The sequence below is a fragment of the Rhinopithecus bieti genome, unplaced genomic scaffold, assembly GCF_001698545.2.
Source record: "Rhinopithecus bieti isolate Rb0 unplaced genomic scaffold, ASM169854v2 scaffold_3734, whole genome shotgun sequence".
NCBI classification, from domain to species: Eukaryota; Metazoa; Chordata; class Mammalia; order Primates; family Cercopithecidae; genus Rhinopithecus; species Rhinopithecus bieti.
In genome coordinates, this window is record NW_016804423.1 from 3625466 (window position 1) to 3651207 (window position 25742).

Genomic DNA, 25742 nt, shown 5'->3' on the forward strand with positions numbered 1-25742 from the left:
CGGAAACCCAGACAGTCACCCCACCACGGGAACCCAGTCACCCCCACCATGGAAACTCAGACAGTCACCCCACCACGGAAACCCACAGTCACCCCCACCACAGAAACCCAGATAGTCACCCCTACCACGGAAACCCAGTTACCCTACCATGGAAACTCAATCACCCCACCATGGAAACCCAGATAGTCACCCCACCACGGGAACTCAGTCACCCAGTCACCCCACCACAGAAACCCAGATGGGCACCCCACCACAGAAACCCAGACAGTCACCCCACCACAGACGCCCAGACTGTCACCCCTACCATGGAAGCCCAACAGTCACCCCACTAGGGAAACCCAGTCACCCCAACATGGAAGCCCAGACTGTCACCCCACCAGGGAAGCCGAGGGTGTCACCACCACCTCATCCCCACCACAGAAGCCCAGATAGTCACCCCCCACCACAGAGACTCAGCCAGTCACCCTCACCAGGAAAGTCCAGCCAGCCACCCCGACGGAAGCCCCTCCAGCTGCCGGTGGGCAGCGGGCCCCGGGTTGTTTCTCTTTGAAGGAGCCCTGCACTTCTTGCTCACTCCTGTTTCACCCACGTGAGGAACAGGAGCACCGGCAACGCTTTCATCTCAGACGCCCCAGTGCACAGGGAGAGGTGGGCGGCCGGGAACCCACAGGGGCTCATTTCTCAGGAATGTACTGTGGACTGGGTGGGGTTTTCCCATTTTTCCTTATTCTGTCTTACGAGAAATGCTCTGTTTATCAGTAACTGAGTTTCAGGGTTGTTTTTTTCCAAAAAGATACTAATCACACAGAGTGAACAGTGTGTGACGATGTCAGGTAACGCGGCTGGTGGACCCGAGACTCTGAGCGACGTGCCCGTCACCGTGTGGCGAGGCTGCCAGTGTGCGTGCTCACCAAAACCCACTGTCCCATCTGCCCAGGACAGGCATGCCCCATGTGTACAACGTCCTGGTATCACCCTTTCCATCCGGGAGCACTGACACAGGCGTCCACCACCTTTGATGAATTTAAAGACGTCGAACCGTTTTGGTGCAGACACGGATACTTTTTCGGGGTCGAACTGGACAGGCTATGTTTTCATTTCCAGTCATTTCAGTAAGGATAACATCCTGTGGGCACCCGAGCAAATAGAACAATTCCTACACAGTGCATGGAAAATGAGAGCATCAATAACACCCTATGCTGAGGGAAAATACTTAAGGACAGAAAATGTGGCCAAGGATTGTATTTCCAGCCAAACTGACTTTGAGGTGGAAGGCAGCACACTGTCATCCATAGGCACAAATTCAGGGAATACTGTTCCTGAGAAAGGGCTCTTCCTTCAGAAAGTGCTGGGGAATGAGCTTCAAAAACAGGGAGAAAGCGGACCTGGAGACAGTAGGAACTGGGGAGAGTGGACCAGGCTGCAGGAGGCAGCGCAGGCAGAGGCTGGGCACTCCGACATACAGACACGTGGGGGCGGGGAGGAGGCACGTGCATGGGAACCTTATAATCGTGGTCAAGCCTTGGGCAGGGCTGGTCCATGATGGACTAAAGCAGGTGGATGCCCACTGGGTATCCTGTCACGCCTGGTGTCCTTAAAGGCCAGGATTTGCCATAGGGGAAAAGGGAACCACACATGTGAACAGACAGAGGGGTTAATGAAACCCCGCGGCCCGCAATTTGAGTATGAGTGTGACCTACGGAGCAGATGTGTTTATTACCTCAGTCTATGGGAGGGGCCGGGAAACAATGACAGACAGCAGCAATGAGTGTCCGTGGTGCCCACAGGAAACAATGACAGACGGCAGCAATGAGTGTCTGTGGTGCCCACGCTGTGTTCTAAAAACACTGTTTCCCATTAAAAAAAAAATGGGAGCCGGGCGCGGTGGCTCACGCCTAGAAACTCAGGACTTTGGGAGGCCGAGGTGGGTGGATCACCTGAGGTCAGGAGTTCGAGACCAGCCTGACCAATATGACGAAACCGCGTCTCTACTAAAAATACAGAAATTAGCCGGGCATGGTGGCGGGTGCCTGTAATCCCAGCTACTCTGGAGGCTGAGGCAGGAGAATCGCTTGAGCCTGGGAGGCAAGGGTTACAGTGAGCTGAGATCACGCCATTGCACTCCAGCCTGAACAACAGTGACACTCTGTCTCAAAATAAAAGGAAAGGAAAGAAAAGGAAAGGAAAGGAAAACGGGAAAGGGAAAGGGAAAAGGAAAAGAAGGGAAAGGAAGAAAAGGAAAGAAAGAAAAGAGAAAAATGGGGCTCCCAGGAAAAACAGCTTATTTCAAGAGGAGCCAGGAATATCTTACCATATTGGACAGCCACAAAACTATCAACTACAACAGGGCTGAGTGCAAGGGACTTGGGAGTTGCTCCCGTCAGCAAAAGAGGGGCAAGCTGAGGCTTAATAAGGTGACGGCAGCAATGGATTAAAACAGCACGTGCAGTGAAGCCCCCGAGCTCTCAACAATGAAAGAACAGGAACTGGTCACCGCCAGAGGAAGATATGGAAGCCAACTCCTTATTTTGAAAACTGGTCAATTAAGGAAAAGGTCCTACCTTTCTTATACAAACTGTACCACTGAGTAACCACATGACAGTTGGCCTGTATAAAAGTATTCCAGCAAATGGGCCAGGCGCGGTGGCTCACACCTATAACCCCAGTACTTTGAAAGGCCAAGGGGAGTGGATCACCTGAGGTCAGGAGCTGGAGACCACCCTGGCCAACATGGGAAACCCCATCTCTACTAAAAATACAAACATTACCTGGGTGTGATGGCATGCCCCTATAATCCCAACTACTTTCGCTGAGGCAGGGAGAATTGCTTGAACCTGGGAGGTGGAGGTTGCAGTGAACCGAGATCATGCCACTGCACTCCAGCCTGGGCAACAGAGCGAGATTCCGTCTCAAAAAACAAACAAACCAACAAACAAACAAACAAACAAACAAGGTATTCCAGCAAATAAAGCAGAAATGATAGAATGGGAGTCGCGCCACCGTGCAACCTCCTTTTGCAGTGAAGGATCTAAGCCTAGAGCGGCCAGGGCTGCTCACACACAGAGAGGTACAGCCCTTATGTGTCTCCCAGTGAGGAATACACCATCTACAAAGTAGCCTTCTCCAGAAATTTAGAACTGGATTAAGCCTCTAGATTCAACTACCAATTTGCAAAACACACAGAACAGAGGGAAATGTTACAGACACTCCAAAACTCAGAGCAGGCGAAATCCCACTGCGGGAACCATAAGACACATGATGTTTCTCCCTCAAACGAGCAGCAAGGAAGAAAAGCCAGGGGAGGGACATAATGACTAAAAACAAGAAGACACAAATAAGAAACAGCTAAGGTTAAGTGTCATGTTTAGGGACACGTGTTTGAGCAATTAAACCCACTCAGAAAGATGAGGAGGTGGCCGCTGTCAGAGTTATGGCACTAGTTGCCCCCAAAGCAGGGCAGAGAGGCTGGTGGCCAGGGCGTGGGATCCGGAGGACCCAGGTGCCTTCACTCCCTTGCCATTGTTGTCTCCTTCCACTAGGGGATGACCCCAGGGTCTCCACTGAACACAAATTCACTGAGCTGGGCATTTTTGTTTGTTTGGTAGAGATAGCAAAGGGTCTCACTACATTGCCCAGGCTGGTCTTGAACTCCCAGCCTCAAGTGATCCTCCCACCTTGGCCTCCTAAAGTGCTGGGATTACAGGTGTGAGCCACCATGCTCAACCAAGTTGGACATTTTTTAATAGTGTTTTCTATTGTGTTATTATAACAATTTAAATTTAAAATTAAAAAGAAAACACTATTGCTTTGGAAATAACATACACTAATGCATTAAAATCTTTTTTCGGCCGGGCGCGGTGGCTCAAGCCTGTAATCCCAGCACTTTGGGAGGCCGAGACAGGCGGACCACGAGGTCAGGAGATCAGACCAACCTGGCTAACACAGTGAAACCCCGTCTCTACTAAAAAATACAAAAAACTAGCCGGGCGAGGTGGCGGGTGCCTGTAGTCCCAGCTACACCGGAGGCTCAGGCAGGAGAATGGCGTAAACCTGGGAGGCGGAGCTTGCAGTGAGCTGAGATCCGGCCACTGCACTCCAGCCTGGGTGACAGAGCGAGACTCCATCTCAAAAAAAAAAAAAAAAATCTTTTTTCACCATATGTAAAAATGGTGGTTTTATTATCTTTGTTTTGTATAACTCTATTTCCTAATTTTGTACCATTATAAATTATATAAATATGTTGCTTTTGTACAAGAAAATATTTTTTATTTTAAAAAGCACGGCTGTAAAGATGTGGAATAATGGAATCATTCCTCACTGGTGGGGATGCAAAATGGTACAGCCACTCTGGAAGAAGCTGGGCAGTTTCTTACACAAAGAAGGCTCTTCCCAGAGGACCCAGCAATTGTGCTCCTTGGTATTTGCCCAAATGAGCTGAAAACCTGCACATGGATGTTTACAGCAGCTTTATTCGTAATTGCCAAAACTCAGAAGCAGTGAAGATGCCCTTCAGTAGGTGAGTGGGTAAGCTGCTGTAAATTCAGACACTGGGATGTGACTCAGAGTTAAAGAAAAACGAGCTCTCAGCCATGAAAAGACATGGAGGAAAATTACTGTGTATTCCTAAGTGAGAGAAGCCATTGTGAGAAGGGTGCACAGTGTATGACTCCAACTATACGACAATCTAGAAAAGGCAAAACTAGAGACTGGAAAGACCAGGGATTTCCATGGATGGGAAAGAGGGAGGGATGAGCAGACAGACCGCAGAGGATTTTTCAGGGCAGTGCAAGTATCCTGTGTGATGCTGTAATGGTGGAAACATGTCACTATACATTCACCCAAACCCAGAGCACACAGCGCCAAGAGTGAACCCTGACGCCAACTCCGGTCTCTGGGCGAACCTGATGTGTCAATGGTGGGGGATGCTGACAGTGTGGGGGACGACGTGGAGGGTAGCAGGTAGAGAGGAATTCTCCATACCTTACTCTCAAATTTGCTGTGAAGCTAAAATGGCTCTAAAAAACAAATCTATTAAATAAATAATTTTAAAAAACCTTCCTGATGCCAGAATGTACAACTCTCAGAAACTTCTCCACATGTGTTAAGCACAGCCCACATGGCCTGCTGGTAGCCACACCTCACACGTGGAAGACATGGGCTTCTGTGTTCCAGCCCGTGCAGGGAGTGGGACAGGACAGCACAGAGGGTGAAGGAACGAACCTGAGGGGTCAGTGCTGTGGATAATCATCAGCACAGTTTATGGGGCAGAAAGACAGTGCCTAAAACCAGAAACACCTTGAACAATCTTTGGGGTTTGTTCCTGTTATTCTTGTTTGGTTCCCTTAAACACTACATTTTTCAAATTATTTTAAATTTAGTTCCATATACTGCACTTACTATTTCTTCTCCATAAAAATGATTTTGACCTAATAACTCCCTGGAATAGAATAGAGCAAGGAAGAGATTCAAATAGATTGGAAGTTTAACACATGGTTAAGACACATATGGGAATTAAATGTACAGTAACAGCAAAACACAGAAGAATGCGAAAATATGACGTACGTGTATGAGGTTTTCATGTGCACTGAAAATCCTGGGAAGGAAACAGGAGACCAGCACTGTCTCCAGGGAGCGGAGCCAGGCGCACTGGTGCGGGGGTGGACGATGCCCTACTTGCCATTTGAACTTTATGCCTCACAAGCTGGAGCCATCCAGAGAAACCGAATTAAATTTAAAACACAGGTGGCACCTGGGTACCGCCAGTGTCTGAGCAAATGGAGGGATCTGCGCTCCAGATCTCATCTCCCCAGAACTGGGACCCGAGGCAGAGGTCAGGGACCCACAGGGCTGAGACCGGCCAACCCACCTGGCTCTCCGACTGGACCAGGGACCACGCCGACCAGTTTGCCATACTTCTCTCCTCTAGACTTCAGATCGAAGTAGACATTGCCTGTTTATAAAGGCAATTATGAATCCATCACTTCTCAGTCTAAATATCAGCATATAGACAAGCTTAACTTCTAACAAGTAATTAGAATTTAAATACAGAACATAGCATTTGGCCCCAATATACATATATAGTATTTATATTTTTATAGACAGGGTCTTGCTATGTTGCTCAGCCTGGAGTGCAGTGGTACAATCATAGCTCACTATAGCCTTGAACTCCTGGGCTCAGGCAGTCTTCCCACCTCAACCTTCCCAGTAGGTAGAACTACAGGCAGGACACCATGCCCGGCTTAATATCTTTTTTAACCAGAATTAACAACAATACTATATGATAAATGCGTGATTTCGACACATCATGAGTACACAGATATGAAAGTGAAAACACAAATGTAAGTTCTCTGTAAACTACTAAGACAATTATTTAATTAGAAAAAAGAAAAGTGTTACCACTGACCTTCATTTAGGTCTTGGGCTTTGTGTTCCATGCCAGTTAACAAAGACACTCTTTCTTTATGTTATACACCAGCTGGCAAAGACACTCCTTCTTTACCCAGTCATCTTCTAAAACTACCTTTTTACTCAGATGGAAAACATCACCTGGCTGGGCGCAGTGGCTCACACCTCCAATCCCAAAACTTTGGGAGTCCGAGGCAGGAGGATTGTTTGAGCGGACGAGTTCAAGACCAACCTGGGCAACATAATGAGACCCCATCTCTACCAAAAAACAAAACAAAACAAAACAAAATCATCTGCATACTGAAGCATCTGTGAGGCTGAACGCCAAGGTCCACTTTGCAGACTGAGGTCAGAAACCTTCGCCAGAGCCTCCTGCAAGTCTGGGCTGCCCTTGCCACTTCCACCACAAAGCCTTAGAAAGCAGAGCCGGGGAGGAGGCGCTCAGAGTGGGAGCTTTGTCAAGAAGCAAGCGCCACCAACCCATGCTCCAAGGCTGCCAGGCTGCAGCCGCTGTGTGTTCCAGGCCATGTGTCTCCCTAGGAAGGAGGCAATGCTCACCTGGGCTGCGACTACAGCCACTCTCAGTACCACAGATCTGCAGTCACCACCCAGCACCCTCGAACCACACAGCAGCATGTAGCTGTCCTCAGGGCCCAGGTGTGGGTGCAACTTTTAGCCTTTATATAGTCTGAGCCTTCACATTCTTCTTTACTAATGCAGTTACTAATTTGCATCAGTACTGTCCTTCTTACTGCAGACACTGGGCTTGGTAAGATCAAGGGAACTTTGCAACTGGCAAACACAAGCTGCACCCAGGACCTGCCTCATGTCCTCAGCGCACAGGAACAAGACAGGCCCCCCTGGGCACAGTGGTCACTGGTGGAAGGAAAGGGCAGGGTGGCTTGGGCAAACAAAGCTAGGGGACGTTTCAACAGAAAACACTGCCCTGTCTCTGCAGCGTCCTCCCTGGTCATTCAGGGTTGACCACTAAGCTGGCACTCGGTGCTGGGGATGAACCAGAGGACAGCAGGGAGACATCCAGGCCCTGGGAGCTGCTTTCTATAAAGTCAGAATACAAACAGTGCTTTAAGAGTGCTTCACTGGAAAGAATCCACTCCCTTAAACAGGGGAAACATTCCCCCTTAACTTTGGTTCACGTTATCAATTTGCTAAACAAAATAGTTTTTCAGCAAGAGTTCAAAGATCAAACTACAACCAAGCCCTTGTGGAATTGTCACAAAGTCCAAATTACTGGGGTTTGAGTGAATGTAAGTGTATTCTGAATTAATTGTATTTATACTATTATTAAATGTTTATAATAAAACACAATAATAAAACAACAAATAGCATTCATTCCTCAAGCCTATGAAGACGAGAATCCCTAAAGACTCATGAACATTTATCAGTTTATTCCTAAAATGGAAGCACAGGCCCACATATCTTATTTCAAGTTACACGAAAGCAAAAAACTAATTCCTGTGTTTTCTGATGCAAAATCTAATTCAACCACCTAAGTCCTTAAAAAAGGTTTTCTTGGGAGGCTGAGGCAGCAGAATTGCTTGGACCCAGGAGGCGGAGGTTGCAGTGAGCCAAGATTGTGCCACTGCACTGCAGCCTAGGTGACAGAGTAAGACTCCATCTCAAAAAAAAAAAAAAGGTTTTCTTGGAAACAAACTCTAAATATACCACATTAGAACAAGTAAAAAGCTACTTCCATACGCAGAGCATACTGAACGGGTCCTGGGGCCTCAGGTGCTCATCTTATGCTCCCAGGCAGGACCCAGGAAGGAGGGGAACGCCCAGGGCAGTACTTCATGTTTTCTGACTCACTGCAACAAACATTCAATACTCGCGTAGCTTCAGCCGTGGGCTGGATACGCTAAGGCGTCATTCAATAAAGCAAAAGGTTTTTATGGTCTGAGAATTTATGACCTATACGGGGACAAAATATGAATACATTAAACAGCAAACTATGGCAGCGCAGAAATGGTTGCCAAATGGTACAGCAGAGATATCAAGGCTGAGAAAGACAGTTCACTTTCAGCTGTGCTGCGGGAAGGAGAACTTCATGGAGAGATGAGACCGTGGTCAGGGTTTACGGCCAGGATGGGTGGGATTTAGTTCAGATTTATGGAGATGCTTCATCATGGAAGCAGCAAAACAGCAGGACGCTAGCCTTGCCTGGGGGCCACCAGACAGATTAGCATCCGCCATCCGAGGAAAGCACCGGCAGTGAGCAACATGCCAATCTAAACACAGACCACTGTGCAGGAAAACTGACCTGTCGGAGTCTCGAAAAGAGTCTACATGTGCTTACCCAGAAAAAATGAAAAGGAGAAAAATAGAAAAAAGAAAGAGTCTATGAGGAAGGTTAAAAGTGAGGAGACTAAACCAACAAATGCACACGCAGCACATGCCCTTCATTAGATGACGGTGTGGGGAGGCGGGTGTCAAGCACAAAAGAAACCTGGGGACAAGTGAGGACATTTAATATGGAGAGGACACGCGAAGCTAGCCACAAATTCTTCTCTGTCTCAGGTCTGACCATGACATTTGAATTCCTTTTATGCACAGATGCATGTTGAAGTGTCAAGACTGACGTGTCAGAACATCTGCAACTCAGGTTTTTTTTTTTTTTTTTTTTTTTTTTTTCAGATAAGGTCTCGCTCTGTCTCTCAGGCTGGTGTGCAGTGGGACAATCACGGTTCACTGCAGCCTCGAACTTCATCGGCTCAATCTATCCTCTCACCTCAGTCTCCTGAGTAGCTGAGACTACAGGAGCACGCCACCATGCTTAGCTAATTTTTATATTTTATTTTTGTAGAGAAGGGATCTCTCCATGTTGCCCAGGCTGGTCCTGAACTCCTGGACTCAAGTGATCCACCTGCCTTAGCCTCCCAAAGTGTTGGGATTACAGGTATCAGCCACCATGCCCAGCCCTGCAACTCACTTTTTTATTTTTATTTTTTGAGACAAGAGTGTCACAGTGTCACCCAGGCGGGAGTACAGTGATGTGATCTCAGCTCACTGCAAACTATGCCTCCTGGGTTCAAGCAATTCTCATGCCTCAGCCTCCGGAGTAGCTGGGACCACAGGCAGGCGATACCAGGCCCGGCTGATTTTTTGTCTTCTTAGTAGAAACAAGGTTTTAACATGTTGCCCAGGCTGGTCTCAAATTCTTGGCCTCAAGTGATCCACCCGCCTCCATCTCCTAAAGTATTGGGATTACAGGCGTCAGCCACCATGCCTGACCCTGCAACTCACTCTTTTTTCCTTTTTTTTGCAGGGGGAGAGGGGACGGAGTCTTGCTCTGTCGCCAGGCTGGAGTACAGTGGCGTGATCTCGGCTCACTGCAACCTCCGCCTCCCGCAACTCACTCTTAATGGCCTGTGAAAAAAATGACAGCCAAATAGAGGGGGATGACCTGGGCTGACTTTTAACAAGAAGGGAGCAGGTCTCTGGAGGTACTGTGTTTGTCCCCAACTTTTTGTTAGGAAAATATCTAAACAAAGATGAAATAACACCACACTGAACACCTGTACACCTACCACCTAGATTCCATGACTCTTACCAAGACTAGCTGTCCAGATGTTCGCCTCTCCCTGTGACTGGAAAAGAGTTTTAGAAAGAATTAATTCAACCATTTTGCAAAGAGACACAATATCGTAGAAAACCCCACAACAGCTCTGCTGTTGGAATCCTATCAAGACAGACAGTAAATTTCAGTATGTTCCTACAACTCATAAATATGTCCAGTTTCTCCAAATCTTAGTAATGTTTTAGTTTTAAGAACATAAACTGGTTGGGCACAGTGGCTTACGCCTGTAATCCCAACACTTTGGGAGGCCAAAGTGGGCGGATCACAAGGTCAGGAGTTCAAGACCAGCTTGGCCAACATGGTGAAACCTCATCTCTACTAAAAATACAAAAAAAAAAAAAAAATGTAGCCAAGCACGGTGGCGCACACCTGTAGTCCAGCTACTCAGGAGGTTGAGACAGGAGAATCGCTTGAACCAGGGAGGCAGAGGCTGCAGTGAGCTGAGATCGCACCACTGTACTCCAGCCCGGGTGACAGAGTGAGACTGTCTCAGAAAAAAAAAAAAAAGAACATAAACTCTACCTTTTGCCGTTGAATAAGCGTGCCCACGAGCAATGATTCCTTCAATGAAAGAAATTATCTGAGGAATATTTTCGGTTACCCTCAAGTACACCGTGGGTGGGAGAACCTGCAAGAAAGTGGAGACATGACCGTGTTTCCGTTGTGTAGAAGCACAAGTCAGCCAGCACCAGCTGTCACTGCTCACACCTGTCACCCTCATGGCAGGAACAATCAGCCCCACACTTTACCTTCAGGGCTGCCATGTCCTGCTTGAAGTCTTCCTCATAAAGACTGGCGAGGGAAGCGGGGCAAATATTCATCTGCAGAAGGATTAGATGTGCACGTTAATGAGGCTGGGGCATTCGCAACAGAACCACCCAGACACAAGAATGCCCACCCGCACAACACGACAGCAAACGTACCTCGGCCACCTCCGGTGAATGGGGTGGCCATGGCCCCACTGTGCCTCGGCCTCAGTTTGCCCCTGCCCACTCACCAAAGCAAGGACATGCATTTTAGGTACTGAATTTATACTAGTAGCTTAGCTAGAAAAAAAGGCTTATTGACCTTGTCTTCTGGTTAAAGAAGAAATAATGTCACAATTTCCATTACATAGTAAAAAACAAACCAGCTGGGTGCAGTGGCTCACGCCTGTAATCCTAACACTTTGGGAGGCCAAGACAGGAGGATTGTTTGGGCCCATGAGGTGGAAGCTGCAAACAGCCATGATCACGCCACTGCAATCCCACCCTTGGCGACAGAGCAAGACCCCATCTCCGAAACAAAAATAAAAATACAGTAAAACAGAAAACAAAACATACCAAGGATCCTCCACTTTTCTAAGACAAGGGCAAAATCATCTTAGTCTAGTCTGTATGATAAGAAACTGGGTTCCTATTTTATCCCTTAATCCTCAGGAGAAAAAGAAATAGTCAAAAATATACTAAAGAGGCGGCTGGGCGCCATGGGTCACGCCTGCAATCCCAGAACTTTGGGAGACTAAGGCAGGTGGATGACATGAGGCCAGGAGTTCGAGACCAGCCTGGCCAACATGGTGAAACCCCGTCTCTACTTAAAATACGAAAATTAGCCAGGCGTGGTGGTGCACGCCTGTAATCCCAGCTACTCAGGTGGCTGAGGCAGGAGAATCGCTTGAACCTGGGAGGCGGAGGTTGCAGTCAGCCAAGATGACACTCCAGCCTGGGTGACAGAGCAAGACTCTTCCAAAAAAAAAGAGAAAGATTAAAAAGGAACCTCTACAGAAATATTTTGAAAGTAATTTAACACACTACAACTGGGATTTAATGGAGTATTCATTCCTTGGGTCCCATGGCTGGGTTTCTGGAGACAGACCACCACCAAATCAATACCATCAATTCTGAATGTGGGTGCCTTGGGGGCACGCATCTACAGCCCCTGCCACATTATCCAAGGAAGCTGGGACACAAGACTAGGTGTGCTCATGTTGTTTCATCATTTCAATGAAAAACTCTACATGAACCTGACGCACAAGACGCTGTGAAGCTCTGGAACGGAACTGGGCATCGTAACTGCTGGTCCTGCTCAAGTGGCCCTTGGGCCTCCGAAGCCCAGCACCTGCCACCTGCTAGTCTCCCTGAGCTGCTTCATGCAAGTCTCCCCATTTCACAGGTGAAGGAATTACCACTCCAGAATACTGAGAAACTTTCTCAAGCACAATGCCACACGTGGGGCCAGGTCCCAACCATGTCACCCTGAGGCCCAGGGCTCTGAATGGCACAGTCAACCCAGAAACCCCTGCCAATGAATACTCACTGAAGAAAGCAAGCTGGTAAACTCTGCATTGCTACCCAGGTGTTAAGCTTTGGGGTCTTGGGCAAATCAATAATCAAATCTCTTAGCCTTCAATTTCTTTACAGCATGGAGATATTCTACCTAATAACCCCCTTAGACTGCTAGAAGAACCACTGTGTGTATACATGGACAGGACAGCTTTGTAAAAGAAAACATTACATAAACACCACATTAAAGAGAGAAAATAGACACAGCACCCAGCACATAGCGGGTACTCCAAAACACTTCAGCCCCTGTCCTGTGGTACAGCTTTGTGGCAAAGCAGACTTTTACAACAATAAATCAGTTAATATACGTCTATCCAGGCGACAAAAGATCAAAGGAAAAAGCCCCAAAATACTGTGTCTTCTTGCCGCTTCAGAAGTCTCCAATTCCATGCAATTTTGGGCCTAAAGATCAGTGGATCGGCCGGGCGCGGTGGCGCACGCCTGTAATCCCCGCACTTTGGGAGGCCAAGGCGGGCGGATCACGAGGTCAGGAGATCAAGACCATCCTGGCTAACATGGTGAAACCCCATCTCTACTGCAAATGCAATCAGCTGGGCGTGGTGGCAGGCGCCTGTAATCCCAGCTAATCGGGAGGCTGAGGCAGGAGAATCGCTTGAACCCAGGAGGTGGAGGTTGCAGTGAGCCAAGACTGCACCACTGCACTCTACCCTGGGCGACAGAGCGAGACTCTGTCTCAAAAAAATAAAAAATAAAACAATAAAAATCAGCGGGTTGCTTCATCTGTATTTTTCTGCAGAGGTAATTTATTGCCAGGAGAAGTCAAATGGCATAAAGGGATGCCCAGACTTGGCTTTCCTCCCAGAAGGAAAATACTGTGACCAGTTTTCTCACAAGCATGAACGTGGTTATATATACATTTGCGTCTTTTTCTTGGAATCCCCAAATGCAGCCCATTCCACGCTCTGCTCTGCACTGCTGGCTTCTCTCCCTCGCAGCACACAGAAGCCCAGGAGGTCCGTTGTGCTGGACACACTGAGCTGTCTTGCTCCTTCCAAGGTGGCCTCTACTCCCCCTTCCAGATGTGTCGCTACATGCTTACCCAGTCCTGTCCCAATGCACATCCCATCCTCACCATGACAAACACGAGCGTGTACAGGTCACTTCGCAGCAGCCCAAGTGCACTTCTGAGCTACACTCCTAGGTGGGAGACAGACGGCATAGGCTCATGGACCGGGTCACTCATGCAAGCTGCCTTCCAAGCTGTGCCAGCTACACCCGACCAGCAACACCTGGAGGTGTCTGTCTTCCTCTGCCCTTACCCGCAGGGTCAGCCAACTTTCAGATGGTGTCAGTGTGACAGCTGAGAAGTGCTTTGCTCTTTAAGTTTTTACCTCTTTTATTTTGAGTAAATCTGAACATCTCACATGTTTAGGAACCGTCTGCATTAAATAACCTGTGTTTCTTATCCATGCCTGTGTTTCTATTGAGTGGTATAGGTCTTTTTCTTATTGGATGCTAGGAATTCTTTTTTTTTTGAGACAGAGTTTTGTTCTTGTTGTCCATGCTGGAGTGCAATGGCACGATCTCAGCTCACTGCAACCTCTGCCTCCCAGGCTCAAGCGATTCTCCTGTCTCAGCCTCCCAAGTAGCTGGGACCACAGGTACACACCACCATGCCTGACTAATTTATGTATTTTTAGTAGAGACGGGGTTTCGCCATGTTGGCCAGGCTGGTCTCAAACTCCTGACCTCAGGTGATCCACCTGCCTCAGGCTCCCAAAGTGCTGGAATTACAGGTATGAGCCACCATGCCAGGCCAGAAGCATTTTTATACTAAATAAATTAACTTTTTATCGCTGATATAATTTCCATTTTTCCACAGTTTTTTTCAACTTTATGGTTATTTCATGAAATGTAGAAACTGTCATTCTTATACTTAGCAATCTTTCATATTTCTGAATCTTTTCTCATAAATGGCTTCTGGATCTGGAAACAAACTTACAAAGCTTTCCCCAATATAAGGCTATCCAATTTGCCTTGGGGTCTCTTTTATATTTAAATCTCCGACCTGCCATGAATGTGGCTGTGAGGCCTCTATCCACCTCTGGCTTATGTTTTTCTCCAGATGACCCCTAGTTGCCAACACTCTATGGAATAATCCACCTCCCGCCCCCACTGATTTGAAATGCCATCTTTTATCATAAAACAAACTCCCATTAATTATCGAGGCTGGTTCTGGACTTCTTGGTGTTTTCCATCGCCTGTTTATGCATGCTCTGTACAGGAGTTTAATTTCTGCAGGCTTTAAAGCCACGGAGAACAGATCAGTGGATGCCTGGGCACCAGGGGTTACATGGTGCAGGGAGGAATCACGAGGGGCACAGACACAGGGATGATGGATGTGTCCACAGGGGCACCCCTAGGTCAACATTTGGCAAACTGTACTTTTCTGAATAATACATGCAATCTATTGTAGGTCAATCCTACCACATAAAGCTGTGCAGAAAATATATATATATATTACATATATAACATATACAATATATAACATAACATACTATATATTATATAACATAAAAAATATATTGTATGTACAACATATTATAATATAATGTATAACGTATAACATATATGATATATAATATATAACAATATATTATACCTTATATAGTGTGTAACATATAGTATATAATATATATGCTACATAGTATAATATAAACTATATAATAATTATATAATTATATAATAGGCATAATATATAATATATAGTATATAATATATAATAATATAACATACATAATGTCATATATTATATATATCCTACCACATACAGCTGTGCAGAAAATATATATATTATATATGCAATATAATATATAATGTATAATACAATATATAATATGATATGTGATGTATATTATGACATATGATACATTATATGTTATATGTGATATATACTAATATATCATATATAATATACATATATGTGTATATACATATATATGAAAACAAAAACCTTCTATAGCTTTTAAAATGTTTTCGTATTTGGTGGCTGGGTGCAGTGGCTCACGCCTCTAATCCCAGCACTTTGGGAGGCCGAGATGGGTGGATGACCTGAGGTTGGGAGTTTGAGACCAGCCTGACCAACATGCAGAAACCCCATCTCTACTAAAAATACAAAAAATTAGCCGGGTGTAGTGGCACATGCCTGTAATCCCAGCTACTTGGGAGGCTGAGGCAGAGAATCGCTTGAACCCAGGAGGCGGAGGTTGCGGTGAGCCGAGATTGTGACATTGCACTCCAGCCTGGGCAACAAGAGCAAAACCCCGTCTCAAAAAAAAAATAAATAAATAAAATGAAATAAAAGTTTTCATATTTGATAGGGCTAGTACCTCTCAATATTCTTCTTTTATAGACTTTTCCTATTCTTGCTTTATTTATTTATTTGCAAAGGACATGAACCCATCCTTTTTTATGGCTGCATAGTGTTCCATGTGTCACATTTTCTTCATCCAGTCTATCATTGATAGGCATCTGGGTTGGTTCCAAGTCTTTGCTATTGTGGACAGTGCTGCAATAAACATACATGTGTATGTGTCCTTATAGTAGAATGATTCATAATCCTTTGGGTATACCCAGTAACGGGATTGTTGGGTTAAATGGTATTTCTGGTTCTAGATCCCTGAGGAATCGCCACACTGTCTTCCACAATGGTTGAACTAATTTACATTCCCACCAATAGTGTAAAAGCGTTCCTATTTCTCCACATCCTCGCCAGCATCTGTTGTTTCCTGACTTTTTAATGATTGCCATTCTAACTGGCATGAGGTGTTATCTCATTGTGGTTTTGATTTGCATTTCTTAAATAATTACCTTTTCACTAAATACTAAAAAACAGATGTTTTCATAACTATGGGTTTCAGATACATGTTTTATTACATTGAAGTCAGATATTATTTTAAGGAAAGAAACTATTCAATACCATCTTAGGAACTTGCTGGGTACCAAGTATGGAAATTCTCTGGTTCAAAAATTAAATACTCTCTACAGTTAGAATGTTTACACCAATTCTACCAAGTTTTTCATATTCTAATCATAACATTTTTTAAAAAGTTAACAACCAATCCGTCTTCATGGCATCTGTAAAATTAACTCTTGCTTCTTCCTCCCTTTACCATGCTGGCCACCTCCTCCTTCCTGCAGTTCTTTCCTCCCTGGATTCAGGGCTCTTGTCCCACTTCTCTGATGGTAATGTTCCTGCCCCACCTTCCCCATCGCCCCCATGACACCCTTCGAGTACACTGAGTCCTCACCTCTCCTCCCATCCCCTGCGGGGCCCCCTCTCTGTCCCATGGGGCTCCCTCCAGAACTCAGCTGGTGTCTCAGCCTCTACCAGCTCCCTGCCACCAGGACATGGGGACTGACACAATTCTTTCTGATCTTGAAGATTCATGAGAGGCACAAAGCTACCAAGTGCCTTTGTTTCAGGCTCTGGCTGCCCCGACGGCAGGTGAAAGCCCTGAACCGCTGACCTTCCTTCTTTACCAGCGGGGCATTTCCAAACACCACCTCTGCTGAGGGTTACCTGGTGACTATGCATTCACACACAGCCTTAGACATCACGCACTTGCCTTCTAAATCCAGCCTACCAGACTCTTACAGGCTGGGGGTAAGGATGTGAAGAAATATGTTTAAAGTGGGAGCCGATTTCCAGCACTGCCAGTCTCTCAAATGATCTGACTCTCAGTTGCAAGATATCAAATAAACTGTTTCCCCTTTGACCTAGCAATTCCGCTTTGGAAAATTAACTTTTTATTTAGAGACAGAGTCTCACCCTGTGGCCCAGGCTGGAGTGCAGTGGCATGATCTCAGCTCACTGCAACCTCCACCTCCCGGGTTCAAGCAATTCTCGTGTCTCAGCCTCTCGAGTAGCTGAGATTACAGGTGCACACCTCCACACCCAACTCATTTTTTGTATTTTAGTAGAGACAGGGTTTTGCCGTGTTGGCCAGACTGGTCTCAAACTCCTGGGCTTAAGTGATCCAGCCTCCCAAAGTATAGAGATTACAGGCATGAGCCACTGCGCCCAGTCACAGGAAATATAAGAAAACGAAACAAAAGCATGTATGTTCATAGCAGCACTCTTTTTAACAGCCAGAAGCAATACAAATAGCAACGGGGAAAAGGCTGGAACTGCTAAACAGTCCCACACGGTGGGAGACTACCCAGTGATGAGAAAGACACATCAGTAGAAAATAGGAAGACAGAGACCTCAGTGAAAACGTTCCCCAAGGACCTCACACCATTCCTCTGACTCATGCCTAAGAGACAAGAGAAGGCTCTGTTCACTCAACAAATGACAAAGTTCAGACTCTTCAGATAAACGCCCCAGCCCAAAGGTGGCTTCTGACTTCCAATCCAAATCTTTAGTCACTAGTTCCATCCCATTTCACAAAAGGAAGACGCATGGGTGTGACGGAGGTTAAAGAGGAAGGGAAGCCACAATGACAGACAAATGCTATAATTCATATCTCACTGACTTAAAAAGTATGTATATGTAAATTTTTTTTCAAAGAAAGAAATCCAGGCCAGGTGTGGTGGCTCACACCTGTAATTCCAGTACTTTGGGAGGCCAAGGAGGGCGGATCACCTGAGGTCAGGAATTCGAGACCAGCTTGGCCAACGAAACCCCATTCTACTAAAAATACAAAAATTAGCCAGGCACGGTGGTGGGTGTTTGTAATCCCAGCTACTCAGGAGGCTGAGGCAGGAAAGTCGCTTGACCCCGGGAGGTGGAGGTTGCAGTGAGAAGAGATCACACCACTGCACTCCAGCTTGTGCGACAAGAGTAAAATTCTGTCTCAAAAAAAAATCCAGCAAGTTATTTTTAAAAAGCACCAGAAACACTGCTATGGTTTGAATGTTTGTCAAACATTCATGTTGAAATTTATTTGCCCCTGTAACAGTATTAAGAGGCGAGAACTTGAAGAAGTGATTAGGCCTGAGGGCCCCACCCTCTTGGATGGGCTTAATGCCTTCTTAAAAGGGCTTTCCAGCCAGGTGCAGTGGCTCACATCTGTAATTCTAGCACTGTGGGAGGCCGAGGCAAGAGGATTGCTTGAGCCCAGGAGTTTGAGACCAGCCTGGGCAACACAGTGAAACCTCATCTCTACTAAAAATAGAAAAAAAAAAAAAAACTAGTCAGGTGTGGTGGTGCGCAGCTGAGTCCCAGCTACTAGGAGGGCTGAGATGGGAGAACTGCTTGAGCCCAGGAGATCAAGGCTGCACTGTGCTATGACCACACCACTACACTTCAGCCTAGGCGACAGTGTGACGCTATCTCCAAAGAAAAAACAAAAAAACAAAGGAGGGGTGGGGGCAGGGGGCTTTTGGCAGGAGTTCTTTCTCTCCCCTTGACCTCCTGCCCTCCACCATGGGAGGATGCAGTAAGAGGGCCCTTGCCAGATAGATGCTGGCACCTTGATCTTAGTGTTCCAGCCTCCAGCATAGTGAGCAAATATATTTCTGTTCACTATAAATTACCCAGTCTGTGGTGTTCTGTTATAGCAGCACAAAACAGACTAAGACAAACACCGTCTAATTAGCCAGACTTCAGAAAAGCACCACATTGGAAAACGAAATGGAAAAATATGCTCTTGGAGTGTTAAACTGCCAAACAGCAGCCCACCACTGGACACTCCACAGGTGATCTCCACAAACAAAAAGAGAGAACAGGGGTGGAACAGGTGCTGACCATGGACGCCGGTGACAGGTGCATGGTTCATATGCTCTTCTCTCTACTTCATGTATGTTAGAACATTTCCACTGTAACAAATGCTGGTAAAAGCAGTGCTAACTGGCAAAGGTATCACAAGACTACAATTCGTCTAGGATAACTGTTCACATCAAAATTAGGTCAGCTTTACTTAAATTCCTTCACCAGACTCAGGAAAAGGAAACAGCCAGTTATCCTAACTAACACACAAATGAATAGACTGTCTTGTATGCTAAACCACAGTGAGTTGTGAAAATGGGCAAAAATGTCCAGAGAAAATGGTGATTAGAAGAAGCAACCCACAATGGAGACAGTCGACACAAGACAGCATCTGGGGCAAACAGCGACAGCTCTTCTGGTAGAAGTGATGTGCGGGGCACTGGCCCCTGGCCATCAGGGAGAGCCTGAGGAGGTGCCTCCAATGTCCCACCTACCTGTACAACTTCATCCACTGTGTCTTCCCAAAGCCTGCCAGGCGCCACACTCCAGGTGTGGGCCAGACTCTAGTGGGGCCCTCAGCCTGCATGGGAAAGAGACTTCTGCTACCCGCCACAAGTGTGCAGGCCATTCCCACCTGGCAGGGGGACTTGCTCGGAGATAGCTGAAGTCAGAGCCCTGGGAGCAGTCCTGCCCCTGAAGGTCTGTGCAACCTCAAGATGCGATCACCTTAACCTCTTGACTCTTCTGCAAGATGGGAACACATCCAATGAACCTGAGTGGAGGGCCACCTACAAAATCAAAGTCCTATAGTCCTTGACACTGCCAAGGACATGAGACAGGGAACTACTGAAGACTGAAGGAGACCGAGGAGACAACAGGACTCTGGAACGGGTTCTGGGACAGAAAAGAAAGAGGCGCTGGGGGACAGGGACAACACCCGTGGGTTGATGTCCACGTTACCCACACCAGCACACTGCATCAATGTCCGGTTCCTGACTGGGAGGGCTGGGAGGGCCTCGAGAGCCAGTGACCTCGCTCTGAAGGCCTGCACGGCGTGTGCAGAGAGGCAGGGCGGCCTGGTGGGAAAAGTCTAGAACAGAGAGGTGATGGCCCAATGCAGCGCAACAATGGCCACGAGGAAACCCAGGGTGGCTGCAGGAGATCTCTGTACTATTTTGTCATTTTCTGTAGATCTCAAATCACTTCAAATATTTTTTTAATATGGAATAAAATGTGTTTTAAAAAGCACAATAAGGTCTGCCCTGCGCAGCACACAGGGTTGTTCTGAGACTGAAATAGTAATAGATACAAAAGTACTTTTAAACTATAAAGACACAGACATGAAAGGCATTATTAGCACAAATATGAATATGTTCAAACAGTGGTCCTGGTTCCCTCAGTAAAGAGAAAGTCAAGTCATTTCCCTTGGAGGCTGAAGGGCCGGGGGGGAGTAAGATTTGAGCCAGATGACCACAGAAGGAGGTAATGACACAAGGCCACAGAAAAGGCTTCAGCGATCACAACACACAATACGATAGATGTTAACTTCCTTTACTAGGATACAAAAGATGCCGTGCTGACCCACCACTCTTTCATGTCTCAGATTACACCCACTGGCCACACATGGACAGTAAGATGTGAGAACTACTTGTAAAATGGAAACAAGAATCACCTTCCCTTTTTTTTTTTTTTTTTTTTTTGGGACAGCGTCTCTGTCACCCAGGCTGGAGTGCAGTGGCATAATCTCAGCTCACTGCAACCTTCGCCTCCCAGGGTCAAGTGATTCTCCTGCCTCAGCCTCCTGAGGAGCTGGGATTACAGAAGCCCACCACCACACCTGGCTAACTTTTGTATTTTTAGTAGAGACAGGGTTTCACCACGTTGGTCAGGCTGGTTTCAAACTCCTGACCTCAAGTGATCCACCTGCCTTGGCCTCCCAAAGTGCTGGGATTACAGGCGTAAGCCACCACGCCTGGCCAAGAACCACTTTCAGGAAGGGCTCAGAACACTAACCAATGGCATTATCAATAAATGTAGCTCTTCTCCACTTACCTCATTGGCTCTTTTGATGATTTTGTCATCTACATCTGTAATACCCATCACCATGACTATGTTGCATCCAAAAACCTTGGTTAGGATCCTTCGAATGATATCAAATCTAACATATGAGCTGAAAGAAAAAAAGTGTCAGGATGTCTTTCATACACAAAGTCATCAGTTATCTTTGTAAAAAATCCATTACATTTTAACATGTCGCTTCATAACTTCCACTGTGTAACACAATGGACAGCTCAGCGGAGCAGGTACAAGGAAACTCTCTCTCACTGATGACACCAGGGCCTGGGCCACAAGAGTTCTCAGGAGAAACTGACAAAGGTATTGCATCAATTTCAGGACACAATATTAGCATTTTTAATTTTGGAGTTGTTAAGTGAGTTTAAGTCTATTTAATTGTATAAAAATTCACTCATAATACAATCTCCCAGTTAAGATAGTGTTTTCACCATTCTTGTTCATGTTCTAGAGTAATTCTAATTTTTCACTATGACAAAACAGACAGAAGCAAATACCAAATCAAAACAAGTACAATTCCACTGAAACCACGTAAGCTTACTCCTAAGAATGCATACGCTAGTGTAGGGTATTTAAAATGCCAGCTTATTTATATACTACACTGGGGTAATTCAGACTTGTAAAACTAAAGGGGTTTAAAATCTACTTAGCATCTCAAGAACCTGTTTTCCCATAAAAGTAACCTTAAAACTCAAGGTTATCTTGTGTCACCCTCACCTCTGCTATCCATGTGGCCCCTCTAAATTTTAGTTCATACAATTGTTTTCTCTTAGGGTAGTGCGGGGGAATCCTAGCCATGTTATTGTATCTCTTTCACCTCCCACACGCCCCTCCCCAAACACGGCTGAGACCAGATCTTGATTCCAGGGACAAAACTATCTTCAAAACTCCTCAACAAGATAATTAACCTCTTACAGCTCAGTCTGCTTGCTTAAAAATTGGGCAAAATCCCACCACCCCACAGGGCTGCTGTCCAGTCTTACTGCCTGTACGGTATGAATTCTAAAAGCACAAGCTATTATTACCATTCTCATCACCATGCTCTTCATTCACCTCAAGTGGGGAAAGACTCTTAAAGATGTGAGATTTACAAGAAAAAAATTACAGGAACCGAAAGCAAATGAAAACAAGACTCAAGTCTCTGGCTTGGCCCAGAGGAGCCCAGGCTGAGTCCCGGAGCTGCCCTTGGAGACATTCGAGGCTTCACAGCTTGGCAGAGCTGGCAGAATGCAGGGCCATGAGCAACTGGAGACCCTGAGACCCTGCAGGCAGGCTGTGACCACATGGGCCACTCTATACACAAACACGCACACACACCCCTTGCAAGTGCTGGGCAGCCGACTCAGAAGAACATGGCATCAGGAGACCTCTACTTGCTTCTGTGACTCCACCATGAACCATGAGACCATCAGCCCGACTCTTTCTGCCCCGTTTTTTCCATCCACTGGGTGAGTGTGCTCACCTGGGTGACTGCTAAAATGATTCATTTGCTGAGAGTCTTCCCTCAGAACGCTCCAGTGTGACTCCATCTACCATGGCATGAAATCCAAACCCTCTGGGCCAGACCACGCAGCACCCTCCCCAGTCTGGCTGCAACTGACGCCCTATCCCTTCCCCTGCTCCTCCCCACTAGCGCCAAACTGGTCTATCTGTTTTCCCCAAACAGGGTTTCCATCCCTCTGACCTCTTCTGGAAATGGTGGAGGTTATTTTTCAGGGTGTCTCTTTCCAGTGAACTGAGTCCTACCCGTTGCTCAAATATTACCTTTCTGCCGCAGGCACCGTGTGGATTCCTGCCCTGTTGGGGCTGAAATAATTAGATCATGCTAGCGACGTCAGATGGTTGCATAAATAACCACTGAAGGAGTACAATGCTAGGAGAGCTGAGACGGGGAGAGGGAGGTGGGGCAGGCCAGCCCAGCGAAGGCCTGGAGGGGTTGGCCAGGCTGACAGGAAGGTGGTCAAGGGGAGAGTCCAAGCTCCCACCAGCCCCTGGGAAGGCCCCGTGTGGACACAGCTTATAACATATATTCAGCTGTGCACTTAAGATGTGTATTCATTTCTGTATTCATAAAGGTAAATATTATACAAATTAAAACTGCAAGACTTGATTATCCTAGTTGGAAATGAGAAGAGATTCTCTCCCCAACAACTTTTAGGATTTCTTCCTCAGTCCTCTTCAAATGCATGTCAATCTTTGAAATGGCTAAATAAACCTCTTGGCAGTTTTACAACTCCAGAAAATTTCAAAACCTGGGACCCACCTCTGAAATGTAATCAAGGAAAATAATGCCCCATTTCCCAGTGTCCTGGGAGGAGATGGGCCTACCTTGTCATCTGACTCCACACTGTAACTCACCTGAAGCAATGGGTTATGCTATGGTCTGAACGTTTGTCTTCACTCCAAATTCATGGTTGAAACCCTAACCCCCAAGGTGATGGTTTTAGGAGGTGGAGCTTCTGGGAGTGATGAAGTCATGGCAGCAGAGAGCTCATGACATGGGTTAATTCCCTTACAGAAGAGACCTCAGAGAATTCCCTCTACCTTCTACCATGTAAGGACACAGCAGGCAGACCCTCACCAGACACCAAATTTGCTGGTGCCTTCATCTTGAACTTCCCAGCCCCAGAAAGAAAGAAATTTATATTATTTATAATATAGGATATTTTGGATATTTTGGATTTTAGGATATTTGGTTATAGCAAACTCATAGACTGAGACAGGTTGTGTCCTCAAAGCTCTATAGAAGGATGAGATTTCTTTCTGTCTCTGCAGTTATTTTAGCTCATCCCCTTCTGGTTTAAGGCTTATTCAAGTAACAGAACTGTTTTCTTTCTCTTTTCTTTCTCTTCTACCTTTGTGGAAAGGTTTTCCAGGTTGGGGGTTTTGTTTTTAACATTTCCCCAACATATTTTATAATTCAAGAAAGATGTCGAAATATGCTTTTGATAATTAACAGTATGTTAGCCCAAAGTAAAGGGGAAAAATGACTCCTAGATGATTTTTTGTTATAAGAAAACACAAAAAAACGCTCCGATCTTGCTCCATGACATATATATATTTAAAGTATACAGAGTAAGCTGGGCACGGTGGTTCATGCCTGTAATCCCAACACTTTGGGAGGCCAAGGCAGGTGAATCATTTGAGGTCGGGAGTTCAAGACCAGCCTGGCTGACATGTTGAAATCCCGTCTCTACTAAAAATACAAAAATTAGCTGGGCATAGTGGTACACGCCTGTAATCCCAGCTACTCCAGAGGCTGAGGCAAGAGAATTGCTGCCAGGAGGCGGCAACTGGACCTGGCAGGTGGAGGCTGCAGTGAGCCGAGATTGCACCACTGCACTCCAGCCTGGGCAACAGAGACAGACTCCGTCTCAAAAAAAGAAAAAAAAAGTATACAGAGTAAATGTAACTTTTTACTTTTAGTCTAGGACTGAACAATACTAAATTTTAAAAAATCTACAATATGTAATTTTTGTACACTATATTTTGTAAATATACAAAATATTAGGAAAAGTGGTAATTTTGGCAAATGTAGGAAGCAGTACATCTTATGGTTAAGAGGTCAAGAGAGCAACTACTTGGCAGTCAGGTAAACCAAGCCTCACCCCCGTTCCAATACCTCCTCAACCTGTAATCTTAGGAAAGTTAATCACTCTTGAACCCTGTGACATCTCACATGTGAGGTACTGTGTTAAGCAGCATTTTATGGGCATTATTTACTAAAACTGTTATAAGATCCAAATTATCATTCCCATCACAAAGATGAAGAAACCAGGACTCAAAGCAATAAAGTGACTTGCCCAGTGCTGAAAAGCTAAGAAGTGGGGCCCAGGAATGACTGACCAGCAGGACCCTGGGACCCCGCAAAGGCCTCTTGATGTCACCAAACCCAGCAAAAAACATTTAGTTCCAAAACGGGTCATTTTACAGGGCTCCACATTGCCTCCCTGAGTTTCCTCACCTGTAAAATGAGTGCTCAGAATCACTGTAAGAACCAAACGAGGTTGTAACATCTCCCACAATGCCCAGAATGTAGGAATTATTCTACATCCCTAAGTTGCCACTTAAGAGATAAAAGAAATCAGTAAAAGCCTTTCAAAAATAAATGGCCCTTTGAAAATTCAAATCCAGGAAACTCACCAAGCATGGCCAAGGTGCGCATGATCATATACAGTTGGTCCGCAGCTATACCTGAAAAAAAAGTTAAAATCTATCGTGTGGAACATACTTGCAAGAAAGGACTTTGGATTCTCAGTTATAATTATATCATTTTTAAAGTAACTACTTCTGGGGGATGAATAGCCGGCGTTTATCATACTTGCTCAATTCATACCCAAACCTGCAAATGCACTGCGCATTCCCAGCTTCTAGAACGACGCCCTCCATGCAGCTTCCTAAACGCCCTCCCCGAGCCCAGATCCCGTTCAGCCGTGGGAAGTCTCCGCCACGCTTGGCCCCCGCCCGTGCCCTAGTCCCGCGCGGCCCACCAGGAGGCGGCTTCGGCGTGCGCCACGATTAGGGGTTCCTTCCTTCCAGTGAGGCTGTTGTACACCTGCACGCCCGTCTCCCGGCCCGTGGGCTGCAGCCAGGCCCGCCCGCGTCCCCCGCTCGCCGCCCGGCCCGCAGGCCAGTGCCACCCAGCCGGCCCAAGGCCCAGCGCGCCTGGAGC

General features: G+C 46.2%; 1 protein-coding gene across 3 annotated transcripts in view; it reads right to left on the minus strand.

Annotated features, from left to right (window-relative positions):
- Positions 1-25742, minus strand: part of CARS2 (cysteinyl-tRNA synthetase 2, mitochondrial) — a 63739-nt gene that overhangs the window by 31691 nt on the left and 6306 nt on the right. For 2 of the 3 annotated variants that reach the window (XM_017868199.1, XM_017868198.1), the window contains exons 3-7: positions 25214-25264; positions 21050-21167; positions 10753-10824; positions 10526-10631; positions 5867-5950 (exon numbers count right to left, since the gene is read on the minus strand). In XM_017868199.1, the coding sequence (XP_017723688.1) occupies positions 5867-5950; positions 10526-10631; positions 10753-10824; positions 21050-21103 (316 nt within the window). In that variant the 5' untranslated portion in view covers positions 21104-21167; positions 25214-25264. Of the gene's footprint in view, positions 1-5866; positions 5951-10525; positions 10632-10752; positions 10825-21049; positions 21168-25213; positions 25265-25560; positions 25736-25742 lie in introns of all 3 variants that reach the window. The other variant, XM_017868200.1, reaches the window with a different exon arrangement.